We start from the raw sequence: 20,580 nt of genomic DNA, 5'->3' as shown, positions 1-20,580 counted from the left end.
AGTCCAAAGTTTGTGACAGTTAGATATTGCCTCTATAGTGGATAGGTACTGTTTGGGACAGGAAGACTGTAATGAGTTTATCATAAGTTCATTGACCTTTGGGGTTTGTTTGATAAATATATTTGTAACAGAGAAATTCTGAAGGAGAGGGTGATGTTCCCTCTAAACAAAAACCAACAGATATCTGACAACTCTACTGGGGATAATTCGCTTCTTCTGGAAAAAAGCTAAGTGATACCCTGTCTGGAGGATTAGGTGGTGGCAATGCATGGATGGTTGATGTTGCTTTGATTCTGTTGATATTTCAGTGGTGGGAGAAGGTCTCTGTATATCTTCCCACCCTAGCAAATAAACCAGAATACCCAAAGATCCACTGCTATACTGCATAAGAAATGGTGACAGAGTTGAGTGGGGTGAAAATAACGCTGGACATATCACCTGCTTGCTGATACTCGCCTTCCTTTTGAGGAACCAATATCTCAGCAAAAGGAGATCGCCAGAAGGAGCACTCACTTTTGACTGTCATCCTGTGAGTCTGAAGACACTTAGCAAGGTAAGAAGAGCCCCTTGCAGGCATAATTTACTACGGGTTACATGCAATCAATCAAATAATGCCTAATCCACTTCTTATCCTTTGCCAAAGGGATGGGAGCCAGTGACCCTCCAGATATTGTTAGACTTCAACTTCCCTCAGCCCCAACCAGCACGCAGTCAACAATATCTAAAGAGCCACAAGCTACTCTCCATCCCTGCTTGACAGAATACTCATGAAAAATCATTTATTCAATTGTGCAATGGATAGGGAGGGTGCTGGGGATAAAAGGCTATCCATTATCTTCATGCCCTGCTTGTGAGCTCTCCAAGGTATCTGGTTGGTTACTGTTGGAAACTGAATGTTGGGCCAAATGGACTTTTTCCTGCAACCAGAAAGGCAAGTGTTTTTGCACACAATGGTCCTCTCTCTCACTATGCTGATACTCACTGATTGTTCCTGTGGACTGAAAAGCTGGGCTGGGGTGGGGTTGTAATGCAGTTGAGGATGCTTGCTAATGCAGCTTTGCATTAGTGCTGCAGACCTCAGTGAAGTACTACATATTTATTAATAACATTTTATCAGCATGCAAGGTTCTCTCTCCCTCTCCATATTACTCTCACAACAATCTTGTGGAAATCCTTTATGTTCTGTGGGTGGAGAGCTGCATCTGGATTCATCTTGTCCCTGCTTAAAGTGCATTAATTTTATTTATTTATGTTTATTCCACGATTCCTCCGAAGAGATAATATACCTCCTCCCTCTCCCAATGTCATCTAGTAACCTTCATGGCCTGGTGGCGATTTGAACCCAGGTCTAAGGGATTATCCACACTTACCTTTTGCCCCACTTTTTCCAAGCAGAGGTCTGCAATATAACCCTCAGTTTCTGAGCATTTGGGGGGTCTTTCTTCCCCACAAAAACCCACTCTTTAAAGCTGAATTGGAGCAAACTCAATTTGCATTTTCTGCAGATTGATATTTGCTCCGATCGAGCTTTAAAGAATGGCTTTTTACAGGGTAAATCCAAAGCAAAAGAAAGGGGGGGGGTTGCTCAGACACAGAGTTTAAATCATGGACTGTACCTGGAAAGAGTGGAGGAAAGGTAAGTGTGCATATAAGCCCTATATTTACTCTCCAGTCCCCTACACTGCACTGACTCTCACTACTGAAGAGGTGAAATATGCAGCCTCTAAAAGCTCTGGCCAAATGGATGAAGGAACTGCAGTCAACAGAAGAGAAACTTAGCAAAACAATGTCTCGAGGGGGCAGCTGTCAGTGTGTTGCAGGAAAAACTGCAGGGAATCTTGTGGTACCATTAAGAATAAAGCATTTTTAATGGCATAGGCTATCTTGGACTCAGGAAAACACTTGATGCATCTGATGCAGTGGGCCATTCTCCACAAAAACTTATGCCAGAAGAGCCTTTTTAAAAACACAACAGCACTTGTTAGTTTTACAACCAAAACAAGCCAGAATGGGCAAAAGATTTCTTTAGGTGCCTCTTCCACAAATGCCGACTCTCCTTTAATCTATGTTTTATCCATTTTGCCCTAGCTGTTGAAACTGGAGCCTCTTCCTCTTGTGTCTGTGAGCACACATCTAACTGATTTATTAAAGTAAAAAAGATAAACAGCAGTGTAATATTTTACCACTCTGCACACTCAGGCCGAGTGTGTATCTCCCACCCTTATACCTGACAGTGAGTGAAGATCTGAAGATCGGAAGTGCTTTGAGAGAGGCTTTCAGTTCTCAGTGTCCACTCATTTCCTTTGTGCCATTGTTGAATCTGGTCAAACAGACTTGGCAAGTTTTTGAAACCTGCCTGCCTGAGGTAAAAGCTGGATAAGTGTATATGTACATGAGCAGCAATTCCTCTTTCGTTCCATCTTCAACTTTATGAAAACAGGGGACCCAATATTTTCACAACTGAAACATTTAGGGCAGACCAGCAGTGAGAGATACTCTTTAAAAAGCAGCAACAATGAGGGGGACGAGCCCTGCTGGATTGGACCAAAGGGATAATTCATCATCCTGCTTCCCACAGTGGCCAATCACCTATTTACTTAGGGGCAAAGTGTAGGTTGCCCTTTCACGTTCACCACTTTTCCGTTTCCAGTCACTCTCCCTGGCCTAGCTGCTCTCCCCCAACCCCACCAATATCAATTATGCTGGACCGACAGCCAAATCTTAATTCAACACCAGCAAAGGAACAGTGTCTGTCACTGCACCTGAGGCCAACAGGCTATTTTATGTGGCACAGGACAGGCAGTGAGGCATGCACAGCTTGTTAAGTATAATTGTTTAAGGGGACGCGGGTGGCGCTGTAGTCTAAACCACTGAGCCTCTTGGGCTTGCCAGTCAGAAGGTTGGCGATTCGAATCCCCACAATGGGGTGAGCTCCCGTTGCTCTGTTCCAGCTTCTGCCAACCTTGCATTTCAAAAGCACACCAGTGCAAGTAAATAAATAGGTCCTGCTGTGACGGGAAAGTAAACGGCGTTTCCGTGCACTCTGGCTTCCACCACTGTGTCCTGTTGCTCCAGAAGCGGTTTAGTCATGCTGGCCACATGACCCGGAAAGCTGTCTGTGGACAAACGCCGACTCCCTTGGCCTGAAAGCAAGATGAGCGCCACACCACATAGTCGCCTTTGACTGGACTTTAATGTCCAGGGGTCCTTTACCTTTAGCTTTTTACCTTTATCTAATTGTTTAATGTATATTGAAATGGGAAATAAATATATAACGTACCAGTATTGTATATGGAGTGACATGACTGGAAATTTCCATTGAAAAGAGCTTACCGGATTAATCATTAATGGGACTGTATCTTTGTAGCTCATTCACAAGGTTTTAGCTCACAGTCACATGAAAGAGATAGTATTACAGGTCTATGCATATGCTAATCTGCAAGGCAACCACGTTGGGTGTGTGTTTTTTGTTCAAGGCTGCGGAAGAGAATGGACATGTTAATCTCTGTGTCGAGCACAAAGCCTGAGGCTAAAAGAGGCTGCAGTGGAAAAGAGACTGGGTTTTGATTTTAGCTCTGAATACAATATATTATGCCTTATGCTGGGAAATTATTCTACTAGGTGAATGTAACTTTATTTGTTTTAAGCTGTTTGGAGTTAAATTCTGTAAGTAAAGCTTTTGAACAGATTAGAAACTTGCATGCTGTTTTTCAATAAATATTTTATAATTATTAGTAATATTTCATAATGATTCACTGACATTTGCATGGGTGGTATTGTATGGGATCTAAAACCAATTCGGTCTGTATTCATGGCGACCACAATATTTACATGGTAAATTAGATGCATGGGAGTGAAAAGTCTGAGGCTAATAATCAAGATTGCAGGTATTTGAATCGCACATGCTCCAGTGAGAGAACTATGAATTATGCATTGACGTTTAACCCACTGTTTCTTTTGTACAGTATCTGATGAGATGTACTTGGCACTTGCAAACCAGAGCAACCAATCCATTGCCTATGAGTTTATCTTCCGGGCATTCTCCACCATTCCTGAGATCCAGGCTCTCCTCTTCACATTCTTCCTTCTGCTCTACCTCACCATCCTCTTCGGCAATGTCTCCATCATCTGGGTGGCCTGCACAGATCATTCCCTACGCGTCCCCATGTATTTCTTCCTGGGCAACCTCTCTTTTCTGGAGATCTGTTACACCACTGTAACAGTGCCTCAACTGCTGTCTAGCATTTTAGATACCCACAGACCAATCCCATTTGCAAGCTGTGGCATACAGATGTTCTTCTTTGTAGCACTTGGCAGCACAGACTGTTTCCTGCTGGCTGTCATGGCATATGACCGTTATGTTGCCATTTGCTACCCACTTCGCTACAGCCTCATCATGACCTGGCAGGTATGCACATGGCTCGTGGTTGGCTCACTGATCCTTGCACTTGTGTTGTCATTGGAGCTGACTGTGTTGATCTTCACCTTGCCTTTCTGTGGCCACCAGCCCGAAATCAACCATTTCCTGTGTGACGTGCCACCTGTGTTGCGCCTGGCATGTGCCGACACCCGTGTCCACCAGACTGTGCTGTACAGTGTTGGTGTCATGGTCCTAACTATTCCCTTCATTCTAATATGCATCTCCTACATCTACATTGTGACTGCCATCTTGCGGATCCGCTCAACGACTGGGCGGCAACAGGCCTTCTCCACCTGCTCCTCCCACTTGACAGTGGTGATCATACAATATGGGTGCTGCAGCCTTGTCTACCTGCGTCCCAAGACAGATTCATCAGAGGATGACGACCGCCATCTTGCTCTCATATACACTTTTGTCACTCCACTGCTGAACCCTCTCATCTACAGCCTGAGGAACAAGGATGTCAAGCAGGCTCTAAAGAAGGCCATGGTGGGAACTAATGACTCTCAGGTCTGATTCCTCTTCATATGGGAAATCCAGTACCAAACATTCCATAGAACCATCTACCATGTCTAAGAAACAGGAGGCAGAATGAGGTTATGCAACAAAGGGAAAACGAGCGAGGTCCCAACTAAAGAAGAATGGCAACTTAAGCTAATGGAATATGTGCAGCTTGTGGACTTAACCTATAGAATAAGAGAACAAGAAGAATATACATTTAGAGTGTACACTTGAAAACATTGGCAGCAATGAGATAAATTCAACAGTGTAAATAAGTTTTGATGGGTGTAATAATGGAATACTGAATGGTTTAGTTTGTGTAAAATATGTAGGGATTTATGATATGCAAAATGAGCAATGGAAAGAGAAGAAGGGAAGTTTAAATTGTAGCACCCTGCTTGTGGTTAACACTTAGCTGGAATGAAATATTCAACGCAGCAATAGAGAAATTAAAATAATAATTTATTTGTCAGACAAATAAATGATAGGCACAGTTTTATATGGTTACCAAAGCTCTGCACACCCCAGCCCTGGTGGCCAGCACTTATATTTCCTCAGCCCAGCCCCCTTACTCCTCCTTTGGCTGCCTCTGTCCAATGAGCCTGGTTGAAATTCCTATTGGCTGTCTGCTAGAACCAATCATAAAAGATATACCCATTTCCTATTACCTTTTATGGAAGACAAAGAGCTGTATTTCCTTCTATCCATAAATGACAGACAAGTAGTCATATATCTTACATTTGCCTCAACAAGGCACCTTAATTACCAGATCACCTTTTGCCCTTTTTGCCCTATTGCTCTATTGCCCCTTCACTCCAAAACAGATGGCTAAAAAAGATGGCTCATGGTAACAGAGATCTTGGGTTCACCTTCTCACACACCATCAATGAAATAAGAATCTAACATAAGAATCTAACATTTCTTACTTTCTAAATCCTTTGCATAATTACATTAAAGCCAATATATTTCGTGCATAACATAGATAGATTTTTAGCAGAAAGGCCTTTGCCTGAGAAACTCAGTAAAGAGAAAAACCTCTTCATTTTACACCCCCCTTTCCCAGCCAGCTGCTGTTCCTATTAGCTCTTGCCCTTTAACCTTAGGAAAATGTGGCTGATGGGAAGCACATGGTAAACTATTTACCAGCTCTTAATTAGTGTTTTTGCAGCTTGATTGTATTCTTGATTGTATGACCTTTGCTCCCAGCTTTTGCTCCTTTTACAACTTTGCGGTACTGCTATAAATCAATGAGGGGCCCTGTTCAAGAGCATAAACAACTGCCAAAGTACTCAGCCAGCTGGTTTCTGCCTGGCATGAAACATACAAGCATTTTGCAAATATATTTTTAAGCTTATTTTAAGATACAGGCCTTGATCAAATGCCTCAAAATGAGTATTCTAAATTTTAAAACAGAAAATTTAATAAAAATTATAGATAGATAGATAGATAGATAGATAGATAGATAGATAGATAGATGATAGATAGATAATGACCGCTCCCAGCTGTTCTTACACAATAAATAAGATGAGCAAATTCAGTGCAAAGGGTCATTTGGAAAGGAATTGAAATTAAAATTGCCACGATCATAATGACCATTATACAGCATTGAGATTGAGAATGCTCTGTACATTTCTGGTCACTTCACCTCAAATAATATTGTAGAGTTGGAAAATGTTCTGAAATGGGTGACCAAAATGATAATGGAGGTGGAATAGCTCCCCTTTGAGGAAAGGTCACAGCATTTGCAGCCTTTCATTTCAGAGTGAGACCTTGTCAGCAAAGAATGCTTGTGCTCTGAAATCTTCACCAATTTGCTCCCGGGCCAAGCTCAAGGTGTTTTATCTGTTTTTATCAACAATCTTATTCTTTTATTCTTTTTGAGCTTTGAGATTTTCTATGATATGTATACATTTTATGAAATAAAAAAATTAAAAAGAGAAATAACTGTTCCATTAATTATGGAATACCTTGCCTGAGATCTGTCCAAAGTTTGCGACAATTAGCTATTACCTCCATTGTGGGAAAGTTGGGACAGAAAGGTTGTAATGAGCTTATCATATGTTATTGGCCTTCGGGAGTTGATTTGTTTGTTTAATATACTTCCAACTGTAGGATTCTGAAGTGGAGGCTGATGTTCTCCTAAAACAATGAACAAAAAATATCAGGCAACCCTACTGGGGATAACTCATTTCTTTCAGAGAAAAATAAATAGTACCCTAATTGACTTGAGAATTAGATAATGGCAGGACATGAAAGAGGGTGCTGCTTTGATTCCACTGTAATTTCAGTGAAGGGAGAAGGTTTAAACACCTCTTCCCACCCTAGCACACAAATCAGACTCATGCTAAGTACCATTGCTATTCTGGATTTAAAAGTGGACAAAGCTGAGTGGGGCAAGAATAATACTGTCCCTCCCACACACTAATATTAATGGGACTGCACTTAACTCATTCCTGTTTGGTACCAAAATCCCAAGAAAGGAGATTGCAAGCAGGTGCACCACATCCGACTTTTGACTGTGGTTATGTGAGTCTGAAGAAACCTAACCAGGTAAGAAGAGATTATGTTACAGTCAGTAACAGACAGGTTCTTTCCATGCTGGTCTCAAAGTCAGATTCATGGCTGAGCAAGGGTTTGAACCCAGTTTTGAGCCCACCATCCCATCTGGTTCTCACTACAGGAGAGATGGACTATGCAGCCTCCAAAGCTCTGAGGATTGGGAAATAGAAGCTGCAGTTGAGAAATGAGGAACCTCCCTCTTGTTCAGAACTGTGTTGGTACATCATGGGGCGGGGGGGGGGGGACAAAGAGTTTTTCGGCACCTTAAAGAATAATAAATTTATCCTAAGTTTCGTGGACTCGGGATAACATGGGATGTCTCTGATGAAGTGGTCTGTACTCCATGGAAGCTTAGTCATGATACCTTTGTTACTCTTCAGAGTACCACAAAACTGCTTTTGTCACTTTTTTAAAAGCACAACGTTCTCTTCCTGCAATGTTGTGGAGCTACACATCTGGCTGTAGGGGTCAGATGGGATTACCATGAGGAATTATAGAATATACATCAAGCCATCGTGTCCACGATGAAAGCATTGTGTTGACTGGGTTTGATATATTGACAATAATTTCTGATTAAATCCCATAAGATTCTACATCCATGCCCTTTTAATGCCCTTTTGCCTCTGCTGCCCATTTCTCCTTGCTCTTCACGAATCACGTACACACTTAGAGAGGCAGGCATCCTGGGTCATCAAAGACAGTGGGCAAGTTTCTCTGATGTAGGATGTTAATCTTAGAGTCAGGAAACAGATCTCACATTAAGGTGATAATGCCCACTGTCCTCCTGGCCATCCTCCTTATCATGTGTATTGCTTGTTTATTACCTCCGGGGTTGCCAGATGCTATTCTTTGTAGTTCTCAATTTATTTACCCCAGAAATATTTACCAGTTATTTTCAGAATCCTTATACATTAAAACATTCTAGACCAATCACAGTTGTATCACACTCGTCCCCCCACCAAAACCCCCCACATTTTTTGCAAATTACTTTTTTTTAGCCCAGATACTGCAGGAGTAGCAGGATGCCTATATAAAATGAACAGCTCATGCTCCTGGGGAAATCGTCTGACTATGAGAAAACACCGAGCAAAACTATTCACTTGTGAGACTAAGGGGAGATTGCTGGCTGCCCTGATTTCTCCCTGTGGTTCTCACTTGTGGGCTTGCGTAGTGGGACCAATGCAATGGGTTGCTGCCAGGACTGGGTAATGCTGCTCATTCATGAAAAAGGAAGGCTGGCCACTTCAGTGATGCCACCAGGAGCTGGGGTCCTGGTCGATACTGGGTGTGTTGAGATGTCTATTGACCTGAGTTTGGTTGGCAGTGGGTGGGACCTGTGCACAAATTAGTTATCAAGATAGGAAGAAGATGAAAGGAAATGCAACATGAACAGAGGTCTTGATGTAACTCTACTACATTATTGACTATATTATTACATTCAGCTTTAGGGTCTCAATTCCTGCTTATAAAACAAAGTAGGGTTGGCAGGTGATTACTACACCGCTAACAACAGCAATTCAGTGTATTATACAAAAATGGAAAAATAAAAATCCCCCTGCCATAACCGACTGGTTAGGGCAAACCTGGCAAACTATCTTAATGATTAAACTTACATAAAAGGGAAATACAACCCCTCCTAGTGGTGCAGCAATAAAACTGCCAGGATATTTGCTAAGCAAAGCAGGGTCCAGTATGGTTTCAAATTGAGAACACTTTAATTTACCGTATACTATGGAAATTAAATTCAGTGTGTGGCCCATGGGTTCTGTGTTGCAGCCCTCTTGGCCTGAGAGGTTGGGCAGCCCTGAGGTAAATGATGATATTTTCCCTCTTAATTTATTCACAGTACTATAGAGGTTTTTTTTTTTTTTTTTTGCTATTTTGTCTCTCTCCCCAATCACATGTCATGTTCTTTCTTTCTTCCTTTCTATGCCATTTGCTTTCTTTTTCTTCTTCACAAGGAAGAATGCTTAATGCATAATGGTTTTGGCTACAAATTGAAAAAAATATAATATGAATAAAATTATTTAACATAAAATAAGGCAGGGATAAGGAACCTGTGGCTTTCCATAGGTTGTTGTACCCCAGTTTCCATCAACCGCAGCCAGCATGGCCAACAATCAGGGATGATGGGAGTTGTAGTCCGGGAATATCTGGAGAACTACAAGTTCTGTATTCCTGAAATAAGTGGTGATTATAAAGACTTAAGCATTAAGTATGCTGTGAGGGGGAAACACAGATTAATCACATGACGTTTAAAATAATACTAATAATTACAAAGCATCTATTTCATATTCATGCAGTGGCACTTCTATATTGTTGTTGTTGTTGTTGTTGTTACTTTTATCATTACCTGCCTTTTCCCTAGAACTCAAGGTGTACATATAAAGTATAATAGTTAGAAAGAAATTCAACTATAATCCTATAAAAACGGTATAAGAACAAATTGTTAAAACACAGATAGTAAAAACAACAACAGCACCACACTATTAAAAGCCCTTTCCTTAAAAACAACCATTTCCCCAAAACGTGTTGGAATTGAATATTCTTCACCTGCAGATGGAAGGAGAACAAGGAGGGAGCCCGTTTAAGTTCTCTAGGAAGGGAGTTCCAAAGTCTGGGAGCTGCCACCAAAAAAGGTCTTCTCTCTTCTCCTCACCAAGCATGTCTGTGAGGGTGACGGGACTGGAAGAAGGCCTCTCCCAAAGATCTTAGAGCCCGGGCAGGTTCATATGGGAGGATATTGTCCTTCAAACACCCTACATTTGTGGTGATTGCCACATTTACAATACAGTGTAACATAGATGTATGGAGAAAGGAGTGAAACATCTGAGGTTGATAATCATGCCAAGAATTTGAGTACCACACATTCCAGTGAAATAACTGAGAACAACATATTGATGTTTAACCCACTGTTTCTTTTGTACAGTGACTGATGAGATGTCCTTGGCACTAGCAAAACAGAGAAACCAATCCATTGCCTATGAGTTTATCTTCCGGGCATTCTCCACCATTCCTGAGATCCAGGCTCTCCTCTTCACATTCTTCCTTCTGCTCTACCTCATCATCCTCTTTGGCAATGTCTCCATCATCTGGGTGGCCTGCACAGATCATTCCCTACGCGTCCCCATGTATTTCTTTCTGGGCAACCTCTCTTTTCTGGAGATCTGTTACACCACTGTATCAGTGCCTCAACTGCTGTCCAGCATCTTAGATGCCCACAGACCAATCCCATTTGCAAGCTGCGGCATACAGATGTTCTTTTTTCTGGCACTAGGGGGCACAGACTGTTTCATGTTGGCCGTCATGGCATATGACCGTTACGTTGCCATTTGCCACCCACTTCGCTACAGCCTCATCATGACCTGGCAGGTATGCACATGGCTCGTGGTTGGCTCACTAATGCTTGGTATTGTGGTTTCATTGGAGCTGACAGTGCTGATCTTCACCTTGCCTTTCTGTGGCCACCAGCCCGAAATCAACCATTTCCTGTGTGACGTGCCACCTGTGTTGCGCCTGGCATGTGCCGACACCCGTGTCCACCAGACTGTGCTGTACAGTGTTGCTGTCACAGTCCTGACTATTCCCTTTATTATAATATGCATCTCCTACATCTACATTGTGACTGCCATCTTGCGGATCCGCTCAACAACTGGGCGGCAACAGGCCTTCTCCACCTGCTCCTCCCACTTGACAGTGGTGATCATACAATATGGGTGCTGCAGCCTTGTCTACCTGCGTCCCAAGACAGATTCGTCAGAGGATGACGACCGCCATCTTGCTCTCATATACACTTTTGTCACTCCACTGCTAAACCCCCTCATCTACAGCCTGAGGAACAAGGATGTCAAGCAGGCTCTAAAGAAGGTGATTAGGACCAGAGCTGGAACTAGGGTGGGGTAAGCAGGGTCCTTGCCATGGGTGCCTGATTCAAGAGAGGAGCCACACTGAGAACAAATGTTTTTAGAACTGGGACTTTACCAGAGGCCAGTGGGATTGCTATTATTGACATGTGGGTATGTTTGTAGACCTAATGTTATCCCTGATCCTCAGGTCATAGCTTTGACCAGCACACACAATATTTGGCGGTGTACAGCAAGATTTACAGGATAAATATACAGTGGTGCCTCGCAAGACGAAATTAATTCGTTCTGCGAGTTTTTTTGTCTTGTGAATTTTTTCGTCTTGCGAAGCACCACTGTGTATTGATGGTTTCCCATAGGAATGCATTGGCGGTTTTTAAAAAAAGCCGCAAGACATTTTCGTCTTGCGAAGCAATCCCATAGGGAAATCCGTCTTGGGAAGCAACTCAGAAAACAAAAAACTCTTTCGTCTTGCGAGTTTTTCGTCTTGCGAGGCATTCGTCTTGCGAGGTACCACTGTAATACAATTAATCACAAAATTGAATAATGATAAAAATGGCTGGTTCATCTTAAAAGTTTAAACCACAGAACAGGCCTGTTGACAGCATTTCCACGGAGATTCAGCAGGTGTCTCCTACCTGCACTTTACAGAAATGAAGACTTTTTTGTTTAGGCAAGCTTTCCTAGATGGAAGTCTCTGCCACAGGTGACCATTTTGCATAGTGTTTGAAATTATTTTCTGTTACTCTTGTGTTGTTTCATCACTGTGTTTTAGTTGGTCCGTTCTACTTTTACATAGCCTTGAGGGAAAGTGATAAATAAATAGAAACAACAGCCACCACAATGATAATAAAAACAACTTCTCAATTAGTTCTTGACTACCTTGGATGGAAACTTCTTTTCTACTGCTCTGGAAGGTAGAACTTGAACCAATGCATTCAAGTTACAAGAAAGGAGATTCTGACTATCAGGAAGAACTTTCTGATGTATGAGCTGCTCAATAGTGGAACGGTCTCCCTCAGGAGGTTGTGGACTCCAGGGGTGTAGTGGGGGCCCGTGGCACTCCCATGAGAGGCTCCCTCAGTTGCCAAGCCATGCCCAGGCTGCGCATTCAGGGCTAGGGCAGCAGCAGGGGTGCCTCTTTCTCCTCATGGCCGGCAAAGGGATGTCCACACACCCGCCACCCTTGGACAGTTGACAGAGAGGGATGCAGTGGGTGCCACCACCACCGCCCACCAAGGAGAGGCAAGAGGCTCTTGCGGCCTCCTCCTTTGCAAATGGGGTGCCCCTTCGAGCCCCCTTCTCCCTCCCCTCGTCTCCCTTGTCTCTGGCTCAGGCTGCTGAGGTTTGGTCTGTGGTGAGGACTTGGGGCTGGCATGGCCATCCTCCACTCCCCACCCCATCCCGGTGCATGCATGCATGCTCCAGGCGCAGAGGACCCACACTACACCACGTGGACTCTCCTTCATTGGAGGTTCTAAGGCAGAGATTGAATAGCCATCTGTCACTGATGCTTTAGCTGGGGGTCAGACTAAAGGACTGTCAGGAGCTCGTCCTACTCTCGAGTAGGACCCTGGCAGAGACACATGTCCAACTGGCATGTTCCCTCCCTCCTGGTTGATCGTTCGGGAGCTTCAGAAGCTTTCTTCTGCCCGAACATCACAGCGACCGATGCCAACAGACATCGACACACTTAGGGATCCGTAGAGTCTTCGCAGTTTGCGTAACAGACCTCAGCAACTCAGCATTTTGGCTAATCTACTTCATTTACATATTAACACACACGGAGCACTGCAACATGGCTCCTTCTCTCTCTAGCATCAGACAGCAAAAGAGAATGAACAAAGGACAATAGTCCCACTTCACGGAAGAGTAACACAAACAACCTGCCTCCATCACTTCCCACTCCATGCAGTCAAAACATACACTGTCATGTGAAAGACAACAATCCCATGACTGCAATCATGGAGCAGGAATTCTAACATCGACCCCTGGAGTCCCTTCCAGCTCTACAATTCTACGATTCTAAGAGGGAGACAGGCTAAAACTGCAGAGTTTTGAAAAATTAAAAAACAGAGTGAGAGATTGGCTCCATTATTATCAAATAATGGAGGCATATAAATTGGACAAAAAATTAGGCTTCCAGGTGGAAAAATCAAAATTGGAAACAGAATTGTTAGAACCCAAAGTTAAAAACTTGTCAAGAATGTATAACTTGCTGTTGAAATGGAATACTCAAGATGAAACGGTGAAATCTGCTATGATTAAATGGGCACAAGATGTCGGACACAACATTATGATGGTTGACTGGGAACAGTTATGGACCACTGGTATGAAATTTATGGCATGTAATGCCTTAAAGGAGAATTTAATGAAAATAATTTATAGGTGGTACTTAACACCAGTCAAGCTAGCAAAAATTTATCATTTGCCCGACAATAAATGCTGGAAATGTAAAGAAACGGAAGGTACCTTTTTTCACCTTTGGTGGACGTGCCCAAGGATCAAAACCTTCTGGGAAATGATATATAATGAAATGAAAAAGGTATTTAAATATACCTTTCTGAAGAAACCAGAGGCCTTTCTCCTGGGCATGGTCGGCCAATTGGTGTTAAAGAAAGATAGAACCTTTTTTATGTATGCCACAACAGTAGCAAGAATACTCATCGCAAAGTACTGGAAGACACAAGAGCTACCCACCCGGGAAAAATGGCAGATGAAACTGATGGACTACATGGAAATGGCGGAATTGACTGGCAGAATCCGAGACCAGGGAGAAGAGTCGATGGAGGAAGATTGGAAAAAATTTAAAGTATATTTACAGAAATATTGCAAAATTAATGAATGTTAGAAGAATATTGGAACGAAGTTATATGGTTTTAGCAGAAGTGTTATTAAGAATTATATGAATATTAATTGTTAATGTGTTAAAGTGGAAAATTTAAAGTTAAATTGTGTTAGGATAAATTATAGAACAAAATTGAAGAAGAGGGAAAGGATTTGTTGAATTAGCAAATTTGAACTAGAATACAAAAAAGGGAGGTGCGAGGAAGTCGAGGAAATAAGCAAATGAAAGATATAGATATGAAATTTGGATGTGTGTTTAAATGTTTTTGTTTTCTTTATGTTGTATTGTTGTATTGTATTCTTTTTTATTGCTGATGTATTGTTTGTTGAATCTATGTATTGTTTTTCTTTATTGTCTTTCCTTTTATAATTATAAACTATCTAATAAATATTATTTAAAAAAATTAAAATACAATTCTACGATTCTACAGTATTTAATTTGTATGGCATTTCATTAATGTCATATCAAGAAGACCGATATCTCAAATCTGCAATTTATTCTCTTTGCCATTCCATATTGGTTCACAGGTGAGTAATAATGCTTAGGAGATGTATTATCCTTCCCAATTCAAACAGTAGGCACATCACTTTTTACATGAAAGTGCAAGCGACATAAGGCACTCATATAAACGGAAGTCATAATTTAAAACAAAAACCAAAAACAAATCTGATGGCTTAGTTGGTAACCTACACAACCATTTTAGAGCGGTTCCCTACACAGAGAAGGAAACCATTTGGGTATTTCATGGAGGTAAGTTAGCTGGATCCCATGTGTCGCAAGGCAAATATATTAAACTTGATCACTTTGGGGATATCATGGAGGATGCAGTAGGAAAACTTCTTCATCCATAGATCTACAAAGCTTTACAGGCAGGAGGACATATCTGCGCATTGGAAAACCTCCTAGCCTCTCTCTTGAAAGAAAGCACATCACAAGAAGCTTCTCGTTTTAGCAGTGAAAAGAAGGAGCCAGTACACCAGCACTGTCCTTCCCAGTTCTGCGTCCTGTGGTGGTGAGTTGTGAGCTTGGCAGTAATTCAGTGTGACCCTGCTGCCAAATGCACACTGCTAAAGATGAATCATAACCTGCACAGGAAAGTGGGGAAAGAGTTCAGGGGGTGGAATTGACTGTTTCACAAGAACCATGGACTGGCTTCTATGGATGTTCACATGCAAATGTTATGGCATGGATTCTGTTTCCCTAAAGCCGTGTCCTTCAGCCTTTGCTCCCCATTTGTTGTTGGATTAAAGCTCTTATCATCCCTGACCACCGTTGGCTAAGCTTCCTGCAGATAGTAAGACTTAGTACCTGGGACTGAAGAAACCCATAGATGTAAACTCTTATGCTCTTTGTGCTGAGGGTTCTCAGGAGTCTATACTGTTAAAGTGGTGTAAGAGTCTTTTAAATGCCTGGTGTGGATGTGACCTGATGCCATCCATGTGTATTCTTTGAACTGAAGGGCAAGGTATAAATTGAAATCCTTCTGCTACTCATCACCTTTCCATTGCAGCACTTCCTACAGAGTAGGAGCCCACATGTGATCCCCAGGCAAGTGAGGGAAAGGAGCCAGAATCTGTGGGTAGGAAGAAGAGTTGAGCAGCCCCTTCCCCACTCCTCCACCCCACAAACAGGGCACTGCTGCCGAATATCTGTTTCCACCCTCAGCTCAATAACAGTTATCTAGAAGCAATAGGATTTTATTTATTTAAACAAGAACACGTATTCCAATAACACACAAGGATAAAGAAATAAATAAAAACAATACAGTTGAATTAAAATGTAACTTACACACGCAAAGTATAAATTCAGGACATTTTATTCACATTCCTTGGGAAAAAATAATCTAATTGGTGTTGAGGGAGTAGTATTTTTAAACTATATATATATAATGGTATTGTCATCTAAGTCTTGTGATATTCTCACTTAAAGCTGAAATGTTATTTAAGAATTCCAAATAGCAGCATATTTCAAAGGAGGCATGTGAACATAGTTGAAAAGGGATCTTGTTTTGTTTGTCCTCCTAGTATATCTTATATTTTTTTGAGTTAGTTTTTCAGCTTTCACTATGAACCAGATTTGACTATGCTACAACTCCTTCTTGAATCCTTCTACATATTTCTTTTTTTCTTGCAATAACCATATTGTCAGCTTATAAGTACAAAATCAATTCTTCATCCAAACCATCGTCACTTGGCCCATCCCATACCACCAGTAATGCTAATGAAGGGATTGGTATCAAATCTTGTTTTGTTATAAAATTGATTTCTAGGAACACCATTTGCCTCTGGGCAAGACTGCCACCATAAGAGAAAATGCATTCCTTTGTGTGTGTGTGGGGGGGGTGTTCTTCAATGCTAACATTTCAGGGACAGATTGGGGTTAATGTGTGATAAAATTACCAGTGACTAAATATTACTTTATTCTTGAATCTTCGCTGAGATTGATTTCATATGCACCTTGTTCCATAGTATTTCCCATTTAATTGGCTCAATAGCATAACACAAATCCTATTCCCAACATTTTTGTAATCCTGTTACGTAGCTAACTTTGTCAATATTCTTTAAATTTGGGTGATCTGTCAAAAAATGAAACACATTTTTTTTAGAAATAATTTATATTTAATTTATTTCCTGTTACTCAAATTCTGGATTATAAATATTTAGGAATGAACTGCAGTCTATCTCTAAACTTTGAGGGCTAGAAACTGAAGCATAAAACTGCAGCTCCCATTAAGCTCTGATAATCAAAGGACTTGTAATCAAAACACAAAGCTGACCATTACAGTTTATTAATGAAATCATTTTTGCCTGGTATGAACACCTGAGTCCTGGCCTTGATGTTCTCATTAGTCAGTGGACTTGATGTTCTTCCAGGTAATATGTTTCCTTTCCTGTTGGAGCCTATGTTTCAATATCAGATACATCCAGGCTCTCTAATTAGCACTGATGCTATCTTATTTTTCATCCTCATTACTCTGTAGAACAGGAGCTAGTCGGTTGGATGCTCCAGGGGAACTGCACTGCAGTGCTGGACTTCATGCTGTTGGCTTTTCCCACCCAGCCAGAGTGCCAGATCTTACTTTTCCTGGGCATCAGCGTGATCTATGCAGCCATAATCACAGGTAACGTCCTCATTATGGTAGCTATCTGGGGCAACCCTCACCTACACACTCCCATGTACTTCTTCCTGGGGAATCTCTCTGTAGTTGAGCTCTGCTACACAGCAGCTGTAGTCCCACAGATGCTGCTGACCAGCTTGCAGGAGAGGAAGTCCATCACTTTTAGAAGTTGCTGTGCTCAGATGTTGTTCTTCATTGGACTGGGCAGTGCCGACTGCTTCTTACTGGCCATCATGGCATACGACCGCTATGTGGCCATTTGCAAACCCTTGTACTATACCCTCATCATGACGCAGCAGCTGTGCATTCAGCTAGTGGCTGCCTCCCTGCTGATTGGTTTCTTGATTTCATTCATTCTGGTGTGGCTGGTCTTCCACCTCCCCTTCTGTGGCGAGCATGGAATTGAACACTTCTTCTGCGACGTGCCACCTGTATCAAAGCTCACCAGTAACAAGACCAAGCTTGATGAGGTTGGGGTGTTCCTCACTGGGATAATGGCCATCGCTGTACCCTTCATATTGATCTGCGCCTCCTACCTTTTCATCGCTGTTACAGTGCTGCGGATCCATTCTGCAGACAGTCGTCGAAAAACCATCTCCACTTGCTCCTCCCACTTAGCTGTGGTGGCCCTGCAGTACGGTTGCTGCAGCTTCATGTACCTGCGTCCAAGCTCCAGCTTTTCTCCAAAGCAAGACCAGATGCTATCAATGGTGTACACTCTGGGTACACCGCTACTTAACCCCATCATATACAGCCTGAGGAACAGAGAGATGAAAGTAGCCCTGAGGAAAGTCATCAGACACCGAATCTTCCAAAGGGAATCTGAATGCCACTAAACTTCATGCATTGCTGGCTGGTAGTCACAAGTATGCTTGACCTCTTTCATGGAGAAATCACTTCTAGGCCCCAGAGGAGGACCAACATGTGTTATCTCAGCCAGCCTAAGCAGCTTCTGGGTAACTTAGAGCAATATCTTGATGGGAGCTTCCAGACAGAGGCTTAATGATGCAAATGGACCATTCAGATATTGCAAATAGGTCGTTGGCAATTGTCTGTTGCTGTTGTTTTAACTTATCAGATTTCCCCCCAAAAAAGAGTAAATCTGAATTAAAGGGCACTTTGGTGCTGATAATGTCATGTGATCTCTACAAAATACTTAACATGCAAGAGCTGTACCCAACCCACAGTTAACACCCATCTGTGTGCTCTCAAGATAGAACTATACTAGGATGAATTTTGTATGCTGGACTAAAAAGGTCTTCAGTCAGATCTAGCAGAACTCAACTTGAATTCAATTAGAAACAAAGAGGCTTTTCTTCTGTGAACACGATTTCTGGGAACAGGGTTATCCGTGTGGGTTGCCCCAAGGCAGTAACTGAAAGAGTGTTGAAACCCCACGACACTGCTGTATCCCAATAATAATAATAATAATAATAATAATAATAATAATAATAATAATTTATTTGTACCCCACCCATCTGGCTAGGTTTCCCCACCCACTCAGGACAGCTTTCAACGGAACATTAAAAACTTCCCTAAACAGGGCTGCCTTCAGCTGTCTTCTAAAAGTCAGATAGACAGGAGGGCGTTTCACAGGGCGGGCGCCACTACCAGGAAGGCCCTCTGCTTGGTTCTAAGAAACCTAGAAGATGGTCGGAAGGGGCGACTCATCTGCATACAGTATCCCCCTCCTAGCCAGAGGGCAAAGCACTTCTGTGTGTGAAAAGAACAATAGACTGCAGCTGAGACAAAGAGCTTGGTTGGGGGTATACTTGGTTGTAAGTATATAAAGATCTGAGGGCATTGGCTGTCTTTCCTGGAGATATGCGAGGTTCAGTTCTCTGTCAGAATGTTTAATCTGTCTGGCTCCACCTGTACTCAACATGTATATTTGTAACGAAACACAAATATTACAAAATGTCAAATAAGCTTTCAGCGGCCTCTTTCCCAAGTAAACCAAACCCAGATAAAATCTGAACCTTTAGTACTACTCATTGTTCAGGGAAATGAAGTGAACATAACGATCTATCAGTCAGTAGGGCATGATACTCTTAATCTCAGAGTCGTGGATTTGACCCCCATGTTGGGTGAAAGATTCCTACATTTCATGGGGTTTAGCTAGATTATTCTTGTGGTCCCTTCCAACTCTATGATTCTATGAAAGACACAAAGTTCCCCATTCTGCATTTTCCTCATAAGGCAAGCACATCATTTTTGTTGGTTCAAGAGGGGGAAAAGTAGTATTAAAAATGAGAATTCCTGGATTCTAATTGGCACCTCTGTGTCACTTATAGTGTCTTGTTCGCCCCTTAGGCAAAGCTCTCTCACTAGGCTACTCTCAGCTGAAAATAAAATTGTGTATTTGTGAGTCCTATGGAGCCCATGGGATAGGGTAGGAAAGAAATAGTTATGAATTAGAAGTTATTTAAATTGCTCCCATCAGCAATAGCTTTCTATAGTGAAGATGATCTAGGTCAAAGTGATACGTTTAAGTCAAGAAAACAGTATTAAAGAATTCCCAGGAGCAGCTAAGATTAAAAAACAAACCTATTTGTAGTTCTGTGTTATTATCTTCCTTCACTTCCTACTCACTGCAAAAAGTGCTAATTTAGGTGGAAGGGATGTTGATGTGCAAATGTGGTCTGGGACCACTGGTGAAAAGCAGGATCACATCACATGGAGAGCACCAACAACATATTTCATCCATATTTACACACATCCAAAAACATCCTGAGAGTTCTGGCAAAATGTGTGATTACTTCCACTATGGAAGTAATATTGAGCTCTATGGGTGAATTCAAGCATAGAAGGCAGAGGACAGACTTGCACATTGTGGAAATAGCAGGCGACCTCTGCAGCAAGGGTAGAAGCAGTAGCCTTTTCCAACTGGCGGCATGACATTTCTTGGGAAGAGATTGGCACTGCAGCTCAACCCATGCTTAGCAGCACTTCCAACACAACACTTCAGAGATAAGCCTCTGAAGACCCATGTCTTACTTTGCGTACAAGTGTTACTTAAGAATGGTTATATCTCCATCTGTCTCATTGCAAAGAAAAAGAAAAAAGGAACTCATATAACCTGTGGTTGGTTTCTGAATTCACCTCTGCAGTGATACCAATGTAGATATTGTTTTTAAGTGACACTTTCATACATAACACATATTTAAAGCAATATAAGAAGCCTCTATGAGTGTACTTGGGAAAAACAGAACATATTTCCCTCAAAAAAAAAAGCATTCCCTGACCAGGGACTTGGCCTTTCTTCTCCTAG

At 42.0% G+C, this 20,580-nt stretch overlaps 3 protein-coding genes across 4 annotated transcripts; all 3 read left to right on the top strand.

The window, feature by feature from the left end:
- The first annotated feature begins 347 nt into the window (after positions 1-347).
- LOC310678292 (olfactory receptor 10Q1-like) lies at positions 348-5,285 on the top strand. Of its 2 annotated transcripts, none has more exons than XM_083442069.1 (2): positions 348-553; positions 3,966-5,285. In XM_083442069.1, the coding sequence occupies exon 2, from the start codon at positions 3,977-3,979 to the stop codon at positions 4,934-4,936; it is 960 nt and encodes a 319-aa protein (XP_083298195.1). In that variant the 5' UTR covers positions 348-553; positions 3,966-3,976; the 3' UTR covers positions 4,937-5,285. The 2 variants fall into 2 exon arrangements, with proteins under 2 accessions (XP_083298195.1, XP_083298196.1); XM_083442070.1 differs by lacking the exon at positions 348-553 and adding an exon at positions 3,624-3,666.
- Positions 5,286-10,420: 5,135 nt separating this feature from the next.
- Positions 10,421-11,581, top strand: LOC310670123 (olfactory receptor 10Q1-like; the record flags this gene model as incomplete). Its single annotated transcript, XM_083424799.1, has 1 exon — positions 10,421-11,581. The coding sequence occupies one exon, from the start codon at positions 10,421-10,423 to the stop codon at positions 11,381-11,383; it is 963 nt and encodes a 320-aa protein (XP_083280925.1). The 3' UTR covers positions 11,384-11,581.
- A 5,610-nt stretch (positions 11,582-17,191) lies between these two features.
- On the top strand, positions 17,192-18,145 carry LOC310678334 (olfactory receptor 10W1-like; the record flags this gene model as incomplete). Its single annotated transcript, XM_083442199.1, has 1 exon — positions 17,192-18,145. The coding sequence occupies one exon, from the start codon at positions 17,192-17,194 to the stop codon at positions 18,143-18,145; it is 954 nt and encodes a 317-aa protein (XP_083298325.1).
- Positions 18,146-20,580: the final 2,435 nt, after the last annotated feature.

The sequence above is a fragment of the Podarcis tiliguerta genome, assembly GCF_965153285.1.
Source record: "Podarcis tiliguerta genome assembly, chromosome: 1".
NCBI classification, from domain to species: domain Eukaryota; kingdom Metazoa; phylum Chordata; class Lepidosauria; order Squamata; family Lacertidae; genus Podarcis; species Podarcis tiliguerta.
Note: the sequence above shows the minus strand (reverse complement) of the source record. Positions and strands in the feature narration are given on the sequence as shown.